General features: G+C 44.7%; 1 protein-coding gene across 1 annotated transcript in view; it reads left to right on the forward strand.

The window, feature by feature from the left end:
• Window positions 1-393: 393 nt before the first annotated feature.
• LOC307090554 (heparan sulfate glucosamine 3-O-sulfotransferase 3A1-like) overlaps window positions 394-12,957 on the forward strand; it is a gene marked incomplete at its 5' end in the record, with an annotated part of 29,176 nt that continues 16,612 nt past the window's right edge. The window contains one exon of the mRNA XM_079757267.1: window positions 394-998. Within this exon, the coding sequence (XP_079613393.1) occupies window positions 394-998 (605 nt within the window). The remainder of the gene's footprint in view (window positions 999-12,957) is intronic.

The following is a 12,957-nucleotide window of genomic DNA, read 5'->3' on the forward strand; positions in this document are numbered from 1 at the left end:
TTCACAAGCCTACACATGTGCGCCGGCGACAGAGAGGTGTTTGCCGCGGGGCAAATTAAATATAACAAATCTTTAGATGAATCAACCGAAGTGATTGGCAGCCGTTGTAGATCGATACTATTTGACAGGTAGGGGCGTTGACAGTCAAGCACTACCTTGACATCTGTCCCGCCTGTTTTAGAAGGTTGATAATTGTCTCCCTTAAAAAAAGCAAGCTTTGGCGCGAGTGTCATTGAGGAGCAGACACGCGCGTACGTGCGAGGTGCGATCCATTCAGCGTGGATGCAGTCTCGGCAGCACCAGAGCTTCCTAATTTCTTCATGGCAAGAGGACTCCACAATGTCTGCCTAGCATGGCTGGACCTCCTGATAACCCAGCGACCGAGGGACCGTTATGGCTTTTAGCCGCACCTGCAAAGTGGATCCCCTGTCCCGAGGCATCTTTAGGAAGTCAGTGGTCATGTTGTGCTCGCTGCTTACCTCCCTGTTTCTCCTCTACTGTGTCACTGACCGATGCAGCACCCTGCCCGCCACGGTGAAAACCTCCACACAAGTTGGGGGTTTATTCTCTGATGAACTGCACGATTTAAGATCGCTGAGGAGAAAAAGACTCCTGCAAAAATGGAACACCCTGCCAGAGACGGTGAGTCACATCGCAGCCAAAGGACCATCGCACTTCACTGGCGATGACAACGCGAGTCCGGTGTACTATGGACCTCTAAAGTTGGGTGACGATGGGGAGCCGGTGGAGGCTTTACTCCTGCCGCCTTTGGATGTACTTTCTCCGAGGAGAGTGTCGCCGAGGTTCGCAGGAGCAGGTCAGCTCAGTCCTTTGGGAGAAGGGACCAAGAAACTGCCCCAGGCGCTCATTATAGGTGTTAAGAAAGGAGGCACACGCGCGCTGCTAGAGTTTCTCCGCGTGCACCCGGACATCCGGGCCGTGGGAGCGGAACCGCACTTCTTCGACCGCAACTATGAGAACGGACTCGAGTGGTACAGGTAAAACTGATTTCACAATTCATGTATTTTATTGATATGCTGATGAGTTGCATGTCGACCATCAAGGCCTAATAGTCCTACCCTCAATTATTCTCTCTCATTTATAAAATAGTAAATGTAAAATGGACCATCATTTTGTAGGCCTGAACTAATAATCACATTTTACAATTGTTATTTACTTTTTCTTTTTTTTCGCCAGCCAATAAACCGTTTTAGTAATTCATCCAAAACGATGTGCCGGTTGTTGAAGGCTAGTCCCACATTTCTTAAATTGATTTAATCATAGTCTATTCTCTCTATCTGTCTATTAAACCCATATAAAAAAAAAGAAAGTAGGCATCCTTCAGTGTATTTAAAAGTTTAAAGTAAGTATCAATTGTTTCTGAACAGTTACAATTTAACAAAATATTGGATGACCTTAGGCCCACATATGTAATTGATTAAATGAACCCATTGGATCCAAATTAAAATTCAACACACGCATCAGCAACTGTCAAGCTAACTTAGTTTTACTATTTGTTTTCTTTTGTTGTTATTCTTTATATCATATATATTTTCTTTCCACCACACAGTTTAGATCATTTGCACATCAAGTCTTTTTTTACCCTTGATTTCAAGGTAAATGTGCTTGCTCTAAATGTATTTACCGAGAGCCAAGGTCTTTTTCCACAGGTCAAACTTTTAGTGTGAGTAAATCTCTAGTTCCTCTTCAACGTGTATTCACTCTTCCTAGATGTTTTCATCTTCCTCTAGAGTATGTGTCAACCTTTTATCACAATACCTGTCAAGAGCCTTCTGATTTGTGATTGATTCTCTCTGTCACCGCGTGCGTCCCTGTGCGCACACAACTGTTTGTATGTGTGTATATGTGTGTGTGTGTGTCAGTGTCAGTGTGTGTCTGTGTGTCTGAATCCTTGTGTGACAGTGTGTGTGTGTGGGTGTGTGTGTGTGTGTGTGTGTGTGTGTGTGTGCGGGTGTCAGTGTGTGTGTATGTGTATGTGTGTGTGTGTGTGTGTGTGTGTGTGAGTGTGTGTGTGTATGTGTCACCGTGTGTGTGTGTGTATGTGTGCGTTGCTGTGAGTGTGTGTGTCAGTGTGTGTCTGTCGGTATGTGTGTGCATGTGTGCATGTTTTCCCTTCTCCAAGGGCCTACAGGGAATAATGGCTCCCCTTCTCTCTGCTTCTCTGTCTAATGGGCCATTGCCGACATGGCGGCTCTGTTATTAAGAAGGATTAGGACCATAATGAAAGGTTACCTGAGTGTCTTCGGAGGTATAATTCACCTTTTGATTGAGCTAACACTAACACTGCAGCTTCCTCTTTACTCTTTACCCACGGACACACAACTTTTACTCTCACATTCCGACTCTTTCCACCAAACATACTCTCTCCCCCCCCCCCTCCCTCTCTCTCTCTCTTCCTCTCTCTCTGTGTCTCTCTGTCTCTCTGTCTTCCCACTCACACACCTCCTGCTTTGTGCCCCTCTCAGAGGGAACACTCTCTTTTCCCCATAACTCTTTCACAACTTTCTGTTTACCTATTCATCCGTTGCGGGGCCGGGGGAGGCCCGTGTATATCCACGAGGGTCCCATCCATCCCCGGGAGTTGCCAAGATTCTCAGGAATTTGGACCGTGCCTCCAAGGACGGGGCCCCAGTGTGCCGGTTACACTTAATGCTGCCCATTTAAAGCTCTTGAAGGACCCTTGAGTTGAATGAGAGGGGGTAAATAACGGTTAGGGCAGCGGCGCGGGCCCGGGACGAGGGGGAGTGGATCGGCGTTACGGGGGCGTGGGGAAGCGCCCTGGTCAGATTCTGTTCCCCCTCCTATAGGTCGTATGAGAGGGCTCTTATTTCATGCGTGTCTTTTTGTGAGAGCCATGTTCTGTTACAGCCAAGTTTGCCTCAAAGGCCAATGAGTGTTTTTTTTGTCATGGTGAAGGGCCGGTCGCATGTATGACAGCACTCGGCTCACGGCAGGGTGGCATTGAAGCGTTTCTTTATTCTCGTGGTCCTTTCTGATTGATTCAAAATTTGATTTTTCTTCTTTTCTTTTCTTTTTTCTGATTTTCGGCCAATGCTTTCCACCGTGTTTGGTTTCCACCCAACAAACAACAACAATTAAGGTTATTTTGGATAGGAGGGGTCATTTCTTTTTTTCAAAGAAAACACTGTTGGGGGTTGTGTGAAACAAGGCCAATTTTCACTGTGACCAATCACCGTGTCCAATTTGCCGGAAATATGTGATTCTTTTCATTAGCGACTGTGACCACTTAAAATGTAAAAGAGGGAGGGGGGGGACCCCAGCTCTTTGTTTATTGTAATGGCTCATATGTGTCCTTAGCAGGAATCCCAGAGGCCCTATTTGAATTGTGGGACATCGTTTTCACACTTCAAACCCTAAACACTAAATTTAAAATGGCAACGTCCACAATCCTCTTTCCCAGAACTATACGTCATTCGTGTGTGGATTCCCAGCAAGGGCCTTAACATTGTTTGCACATCAGAAGCTGTGATGGGAATTATTTGTTACACATTGATTTTTCAGTTGCTATTGTCAGCGTGGCTCTGTCATTTTCAAAACATTTGGTACCTTAAAGCCGTTGGATTTCCATGGTTTGATGTACTTTGGTTCCCCGTTGGCCGGCACACCATTAAGGTCTCTGTGGGGATTTATGACTATTTTTTTTCTTTCCAAGTACTGCCAATAGCTGTCTGGAATTCTCTCATTCACCCCCATCTATTGGCAACGACTTTCTTTATTTTTTATATTGAACTTTCTGGGTGTTCCCAGCCAGTTAAACCAGCACACTGACCTCACCCGACCAAGTGAAATATACTCAAGCTGAAGTTTTACTTAAAACTTCATACATAAACACTCCTGACTTTTTGGTTTGCCAAATACAATACCTTAATCTTTGTTCAAATATTTTTGGTAGTCCAAGGCCCCTATTTTGTATTCATTGGTCATGTGTGCGTTTGATATAAAAAAAAAAGGATAAAAGATCGTCCTGTTCTCCAACAGGAAACCAGCGCCGAAGCGCATTGTTTAGGGCCGGTTGGAGGATGTGTTTGACCGCCTGTCTCGCCGCCGCGTAGTGCAACTGTACCGCACAACGCTGCTGTTGTGGGAAAAGAGGTTATTCGGCGGTAACGTAGGGGAGTCGGGCTACAACACCGTGATGTAAGACGGAGAGATCCCTGCTCGGAGTAGCCAGTATTATGTTTTGGGTGTACTTGGGTTACCTCTAGCCCGAGTTTCACCTGTCTGGACATGGAGGGGGGTCCCTGTTTGATTTCCCCAGACTCATGGCTTAGGATGAGACCACACCAGATCCATTAAAAAAACCCTGTGACCTGTTAAAATATATAAAATATACATATATATGTATATAGATATATACATGTATATTTTATATATATTTTTATGTATGTATATATATATATATATGTATATATATATATATATAAACATATAGCTTTGTTCAGGTTTGAGTTAATGGCATATGATATGTATATTATATGCCAATAACTCATTCCCATAAAAGCTCTTCTTCTGCACGTCCCGTTACTTGATAAATCTGGATTAAATTGAAGTCTGATTAATAAAGTTAGGCGCACCACTCTTAAATAAGTGGACTTGCCTTAATCAAACGGATGGTTGTGTTTAGTTGCTAAGACAAAAACGTCTTTCCCCGAAAGCATGAGAATTCAAATGGCATGCAAACACAAAATAAATTGCAGAACTATATTTAATAAAAGGGGTGATGGAGGGGGCAGTGGGGTTCCCTGGTCACGAATCTGGGCTCTGCATAAAAGGGAAATGTGTAATTGCTGTCAAAAGTAGGGCTTTATTAATGAAAGCGCTGACCCATTTGAGAACGGTACAGAGTGCGGCAGTGTTCTGCAGCCCATTCCAGGCTCATGGGTTATACTGTGGCCTGTGTGGGACCCCTTCATTCGCAGATACCCAGAGAACCGATCAAACTACGTCGGTTACTCTGGTGCCATACTCAATCCAGAAGTAAAACGCATGGAGTAAAAACAACGCTTATTGCCCGTGTTTGAATTCCGCGCATGCCAATTCGCTCCTCTGTTTTGCCGATTATCATTCTTTCCTACGCAGCTCGCCAAATTGGTTTGTTGACATGGTTGTGTTTTATTGAGGAGCCCTGTTCAGGAAAAATAAATTCAGGGGATTGTCAAGTGCTGCTCCTGAAAATGGTCTGAAATGCCAGTTTTCTACTTGCCGCGATTCCCTGCTTCCAAGTTGTTCAGATGTTGGCTTCGGGTTTTACTGTCAATTTAGTGGATGGTTGCATTTGAAGTGCTGCCTTGAATGTCTGACAAGTCAAGACACCGGAGGATTTTGGTGTAACTTTGGACAGCGTTATATTAGCCTTAGGAAAAAGGCAGGATGCCCTTTGTGGACGAACAAATCAGTTATCTTTTTGGTGCCTTATGAAATGTATTTACATTTTAATGTAGAAAAATCATGTTATCACTGGTGTCTACAATTTTTTTTTTTTTTCTTCTAGTTTTTCTTAAATGACTGTACCTCTGGTTGTATAATGATACAAATATTCACAATAACATAAGTGTCTTTGTTGTGGGTGTAAAATGTAATTCTATTTTGAATTATATATGTATAGTTATATTGTTAAAAGCATCAGACAAGCATTTACTTTGAAAGGGACTGGTTCTTTAGAGGGCTTCTTTCATGGTGTCATTGTCCTGGACATAGCTCATGTAAGATCTACAGAGCAGCTGGAAAACGAGACCAAAGTTAACAAAGAAACCTCTTTGACTTGGTTTGTGTGTCAGTGCCTGTGTGTAATTTAGTTTTTGTCTGTTTGAACATTTGATCTGTAAGCCCCTCTATTATACCTTGTTATTTGTGTTAATTCTGCTGGCCCACATTGCTAACCTCGCCAAGAATATACTTCTCATATATTTATTTCCAGGGGCAATGAGTTAATGGCTGGGCATATAATAATATCACAACATATTCAATATTATAGAGTACAGTATAGCTTTTCCTGCAACTTACTATATATGTGTATGCATGTGTGTGTGTATATATATATATATATATATATATATATATATATATGTGTGTGTGTGTGTATATATATAGAGAGACACACACACAGAGACAGAGAGAGACAGACAGAGACAGAGAGATACAGCATATCATAATTCTTAATATATATGTATAATCTTTTTTTCAGTCCAATTCTTCAGCCCAAAGTATTCTTAAATCAATAACTATTAAGTCACATTTATGCTCCGTAGCGAAGCTGTAGGAAATACCTCTTTATCCATCCATTAATCTCTCGCATTTTTGTTGTTAATCGTTGCAATAAAAGCGCTTCCTCTGCACGTCCCCTTACTTGATTAATCTGATTCAACCTGAAGTCAGATTAATAAAGTTAGGCTCACCACTCAGCACTGTGCTGGAGCCTTGAGAGAGCAGCGGGGGAACACCTTCAACAAGAGGCAGACAGGGCCTCACATGTCACCATCTTTTGATACGGATCAGCGGTTGAGGCAGATCTCCACCCTCCCATCCCACCCTCCCTCCCCACCCTCCCTCCCCACCAGGAGTGAGAGGTGAAGTGGAGAGGGGGGAGAGAGGGAGAGAGGGAGGGAGGGAGGGTGGGTTCCATGGCGGTCTGAGCAACACCCAGCCCAGGAAGGCAACGTGATCCCCCAGAGAGACCGCAGAAGGCATGAGCCCTCTCTCCCCGAGTCTGCCTTTGGGTTTGTGAAAGTGATTATCGTGGGGCCATAGCTTGTAAAATCAGGACACGGGGGTCTCTCTGGCCTCCCGCTGAAGGTATGCCATGCATACACCCTACCTCTTGGTCGACCTTTGCCGATCCCCCCCCCAACCTCACCACCACTATACAGACACACACACACACACACACACACACACACACACACACACACACACACACACACACACACACACACACACACACACACACACATTGACATCTCAGTACAACCCTAGCAGCTGACGATACGAGGCCCCTGTTCGAAGGAGGTGGATGTGCACAATTTATGTGCGTGTTTGTGTGTGTGTGTGTGTGTGTGGCGGGGGGGGGGTATCTAACGTTCAGGGCTGTCAACAGCTGCCCTCTGGCATCCTGGGAATTTGCCCCCCCACCAATGGAAGGGTGAGGACAGGGAGCAGGTGCAGGGGGAATGGCCGACACCACCTGGATACACGCACCCCGGCCACTCACACCTGATACGTTCACCTGAAGGTACCCGAATGTAAGGGACATTTGTTTTGTGGGCATCGGACCATGGTAGCGTATCAATAGGCCAAAAATCACCCAAAAAAAGTACTTTGATTTGCTTTTTGGTACAACGGCTAGGCTAGGCTAGGCTAGCGTAGCATGCTAATAATCGTGGGCAATCCACGGGCAGGGCTCTGGGAGAATGTGCCACCCTCAGAGTTCACAGCGCCAACAGATGGTACTGCGACGTTTGGCTTCGGTTACACTTGTTTAAAGGATTCTGTTCTGTTTGTTCACTTTGGGTTTTAGTGTACACTAGCCCGCAACCTTTTCGACCTTGGGATATCTCAAGCCTTCTCAGCTCGGCAGCTGCGCCAGCGATTTATTTACATTTTAGTACTTGTTAGCCGTTACGGTTTTTAGTGATTATTCTGGAATCCATGTTTAAATATAATTTGCGCACTTACAATGGCTAGGACTTAATGCTGACAAAATTGTGCGCCAGTGCTTTCCTTTACCAAGCTGAGATTTATCGGAAAAGAAAATCTATTGCAAAGATCTTTTAATACAAGAGCTAAGGGTTTGACATTTTACAAGATATTACCTTTTTAGCGTGAAACTCTAAGTGCAGTGTTATAAGCAAATATAGGGCCAGACAAACTGTGCTGATTTAGCGCCAGGCCGGCAATAGACATGAATGTCAGGGATGTATATGTTGCTCGAGCTCCATGGAAACATGGCATGTAATGTTTTACTGCCGCAGTAATAATCCCTCCAGGCACTCAATGTCTGACTTAATAGGTAATAGAAAATCGTATAATTTTCTGCATCTTCATCGACTATATTTTCCTCTTTTGCATTTTTTGGTCCTTGAGAACTCCAAGTTGATGGAAGTTATGAGTTACCCTTCCCCAAACAAAGACAAATTGTAACCCCCCCATCGTCTGGCACCAGGAAACTGTGTGCACCATCGAGGGGCTTTAGACTAGACGTGCTTCACATCCCACAGTGGAAGCGGACTAAACCAAACCCACAAAACCAGCAAACCGCCAAGAAATCCAAGCGTATCAAGACTTTCAGAGGTTTTGCCAGGACGCCTCAGGCGATTTTCAAAATGCCGCGCCAAAATAAGACAAAAATCCGGTGGGGGGGAAAAACGGTGTTATTTTGGCCCAGAAAAGGCCTGGTAAATGATGCATGGAGGCTACGTGTACGCGTATCAGGTCCTCGCCGCGGTGGATTGGCAGGGTAAACCCACGCCTCGGCATGATGGATCTCTATTTCTCATCTCGCCGGCAACAGCTTTATCACAGGACAGGGAGCGCTCTCCCCATTTTTCCACCGCTGAGAGAGAGAGAGAGAGAGAGAGAGAGAGAGAGCATGGGAACTATTGACAAAACGAAGGAAACCCTTGACTCTGGGGTGTTCTGCTTTCCCGCTATGATAGTCATTTTATTTCCCTGAGATGATTTTGCCACATACTTTCCCTATTTTTTCTGGCTTACACGTTAGTCCGATAATTCAAGTGAAAACATTTTTAAGGGGTATGATTTTTGCAAAAAAAATATAGATTTACGACCAAAGGATGTCCAAGGTCTACTATTCCTCAAATCATCACTTCCTTGCCCCAAAATCTTCCCGCATTTTTCTTCCCATTTTTTTTCATTTCTAGATTTACTGGTGAAAACATGAAATCGTTTAAACTTAGTGTCCCTCTGCCTCGGTGGTGCCGGGAAGGACCTGGGCAGCGGCACATAGAGACACCACCGTGCCATGTGTGTGTTATCTGCAGCTGCCTGTGTGGTGATAGTGTGGCACCGCGCCGCTCTGTCCTGCTGCTTCACTCAGCCGAGGCTGCTGCCAGTCTGCCTGTTGGCAGGGCCTGTTTGCTCCAGACACTGGGTCCCGGGCCACGGTCGCTGGTGGTGCGATGGACTGACGACAGCCCCGGGCGCAACCCCTTTGGACCAACAGCAGCCTCCGTTTTCTTCTTTACGATGCAGTACAAAGAACCACACTGTATGTGTGCATGTGTGTGTGTGTGTGTGAGTGCATTTGTGAGTGTGTGTGTGTGTGTGTGTGTGTGTGTGTGTGTGTGTGTGTGTGTGTGTGTGTGTGTGTGTGTGTGTGTGTGTGTGTGTGTGAGTGAGTGAGTGAGTGTGTGAGTGTGTGAGAGAGAGAGAGAGAGAGAGAGAGAGAGAGAGAGAGAGCATAGTGTGTGTTCAGTGGCCCAACACTTTTTGTAGTGCCATGTAAAATCTTTGGTTTGGCAGTTTGCTCGCCAACACATTATTTTCATCAGACGTTTTTTTTACAACCTTTCTTGCCCCGGAGGCAAAAAGACCCACAAAACATTTGGTTTATTTTGTATGACCCAGCCTGATATGAACAGAGGGTTATAGTAGCTAAGTGAAATAGAACATGTGGGGGATTAGGGTTTGGCAGCGGTTGCACACCTGACCACTAGTAACACTGCCCTGTTTTGAAAGAGGCAAATAATAATAGAGGTGGTTAACGAAGAACGAGAACCGACAGAAAATGGGCCATTAAGATCCCCTATTTTTGCTCCAATAGAAGCTCACCAGATCCATTACGTGCAGGCTTGTGTAAAGCTACCTGCCCATCTAAGTGCCATAGCAGCTGCTGCACACATTGTCTATTGTGCTCCCAATATGAAACATTGCATCACACAATAAAGCCATTCGCAGGCTCTAATTACAGGATTTCTTAAATGATGAAACAGGAGCCGTCGAAAAATGTGACACGCGAAAATCCCATTGTCGGTGGCGGAGGGCACTTTCCCCCCCGTAATATTTCATATTGAGCCATTGCAATAGCAGCCCTAGCAGCCTCTCTGTTTTGCACCTTATGATTCCTTCTTTGATTCCCCCTCGAAGGAATAATGGCGGCTGTTTCCACTAACTCCCTACTCCCCCCCCTCTCTCTCCAAGTGCCATGTGGCATGATTAAAGAGAAGAGCGTGGGAGAAAATGAGTTTGCCACCCCGTACCCATGTCTTGATAGATGGAGTGCAACAAGCCACACCGCGCCTCTGTTTTTGCATGAAGACGAAGGAGGGTGATGAAGAGGTTTGTGTAAATGCCCGCTCGGCGCCTCGTGATGGATCAGCCCCCCTTCCTCCATCGCTGGGTTGGGGAGTGCAGAGAGAAGCCACCCGGTGATTCAATTAATCTTAACCTGAGCCGCTAGTGATTGCTAATGTAACCAGCCCTGACGGTACATTAGACAGAAGGAGGTGGAGGAACTTTTCGAACTTTTGCTGTCTCCTTGCTCTTTTGGAAGACAGTGTAGGGGGAGTGACAGACTACACTGTCTGGGGCCCGGACTTGCTGTATTTCACCTAGAGGGTGCTGCCCCAGCTTGAATTAAAATTGTGTAGCCGTCCGTGAAACAAAAAGGCAGACTTGGAAGGCGTACAAAGGGCTCTTGCGGGGTGGCTCTCACAGGTGTAGTCTCTTTGTGTTCACCGATGGGAACAGGTGGTTGGGTACTGCTGCTTCAATTGTCTTCTGCGGTGTTGGTGTTGTTTCTCTGCCGCGAGGACTTCTGCATCCTGTAACCACCTTTAGCCACAGGAATCCCTTTGAAACGCCCTGAGTTATTGATCCCATTGATCAGGGGATGGGTACTAATTTGGAGGTGTTGACCAGAACAGTCAGCGCAGGCAAGGCTTTTTGTCTTTTTTTTATGGGCTAGTTTAATGCGTCCTCTGGAAACCTGACACCTTGAGAACGGACAGTTAAATCTTGTTTGTGGTAAAATCTATTTTTGTTACCCTCCGGTGTCTCGTTCGGTCCCGCCACACCTATGTTCCCTCTGATCAACTCAAATTCTAACGAGGCCCCCGAAGGAATGAGGCCAACATTAGTTCCCATCACTGAGTTTGAGGTGGATCACTGAGCTATTGATAGTCATTACAGAAATATTACCCTTTGACTTCAGCCTTTCTTTTTTGCCTTATAACATACAGTTATCGGTGGTTGACACGGCTCCTGGCTAGCTTTTGGGTTAGCTCCTTTTTCCTCTTTCACAGTAAGGGCGTAACAGCTTTTTTTTTTCATGAACCCAGGCCATTTTAACTGTCAAACAAGTGGTGAAGCGCAGGCTTATTATGTCATTATGCTGTCAGGACAATTGTTTATCCTGACATTCATGTCTTGCAACTAGACATCTCTCTCTCTCTCTCTCTCTCTCTCTCTCTCTCTCTCTCTCTCTCTCTCTCTCTCTCTCTCTCTCTCTCTCTCTCTCTCTCTCTCTCTCTCTCCTCTTTCTTTCTTTCTCTTTATCTCTACAGACTTATCCATTATGATCAAGAGAAGGAAGTGGAGCTATTTAACAGAATCCGTCTAGACAAATCTTAAGCAAACTGACATAGTGCTCTCCCAAGATGGCTGCTGACGGCTGCTTTAGCCAGCGCTGCGCCGTCTGCCAAGTTTCTTTGAGGACACACTCAAACAAGCGGCCAGGCGGTGCCTCTCCGTTCATTATTAATCTACACTATTTAGCAGAACTGCATTTATTACCGTGGAGGCATGATTACATCCATTACCAGATATGTTCACTGATTGATTGCTTCATTTGGGGTTCACACAGTTCATATTTATTTTTGCATGTATTTGACAGCATTATGCAAAAATATGCATTATGACTGAATTATTGGGCTTCAGGTGTGGGTGTATTGTTGTGGATTGTAGCTTTAGAGTTGATTATTAATGGTTGTATTTTGACTAAAAATGTTTTTAAGATGAGGAGCATAAAGAGACATCAATTTTTGACAAGGCGCACATGCATATTGCAGGCTTCACAATAATAAAAATATTGTTTTGGTCTGATTCTTTTTTCTTTTTTTTTAACCACATTCCTCTTTCATTTTTGGGGTCACCAAGATTTTAAACACATTGCATTTGCTGTATTGTTTTTGTCTTTGGGTATTTGCAAAATCTAGGCATTCCTTCAAATCTCTCTTGCATTGTTTTCCTTCTCCATTGTTTTTCCCAAGCCTTTGTAGGCATTCCAATAGAGGGCAACTGTTTTCTGAGACAGTAAACGGACAGGATTGTTTTATTATCGTGGAAACGTGAAAATAGCAAAATGATCATGATGAAAGTGGTGAAGTCTGTGTGCTTTGTTCCCCTGGGTCTGTGTTTAGTTTGAGCAGTCATGGCTAAGCAGATAAGGAGTTTGAAGGGGGGAAACTACATCTGATCTAAATCTGTCCCTTCCTCTGAAGTTTGAAAAATCATGTTTCCAATATATTTGTTGCTGCCATGGTATCCAAGATAAACTATTTTGCAAACATCCTGAATGGAACTGATTAAAAACTGAATCGGGGGGCATTGCCCGCTATTTGAACGCAGCCAATGTGCTCTGCATTACAATAACGATAATATAAAAACCTTTCGCTGTTGACAATGAAAAGAAACTAAAATGGGGGGGAATGTAACGCTATTAAATGATGTTGCAGTAATAAGATGTAATCCATTTGAAACACTTCCTTATCCAAGTCATCGCTCGAGTGGAATAGTTTTGTTACCGTACGGTGTACACACATACTCAACTTGTTTGCGCCATAATCGTCAAATGAGATACACATTTATTGAGCCTCCTGCGATTGGCCGTCGTTAACGAGTTAGCGCTCATTTCCTGCGCGCTGGGACACGGGGCAGACTCAGGGCGGCTGTCGCTGGGAT

The sequence above is a fragment of the Pollachius pollachius genome (genome assembly GCF_949987615.1).
Source record: "Pollachius pollachius genome assembly, chromosome: 19".
In the NCBI taxonomy this organism is placed as follows: Eukaryota; Metazoa; Chordata; class Actinopteri; order Gadiformes; family Gadidae; genus Pollachius; species Pollachius pollachius.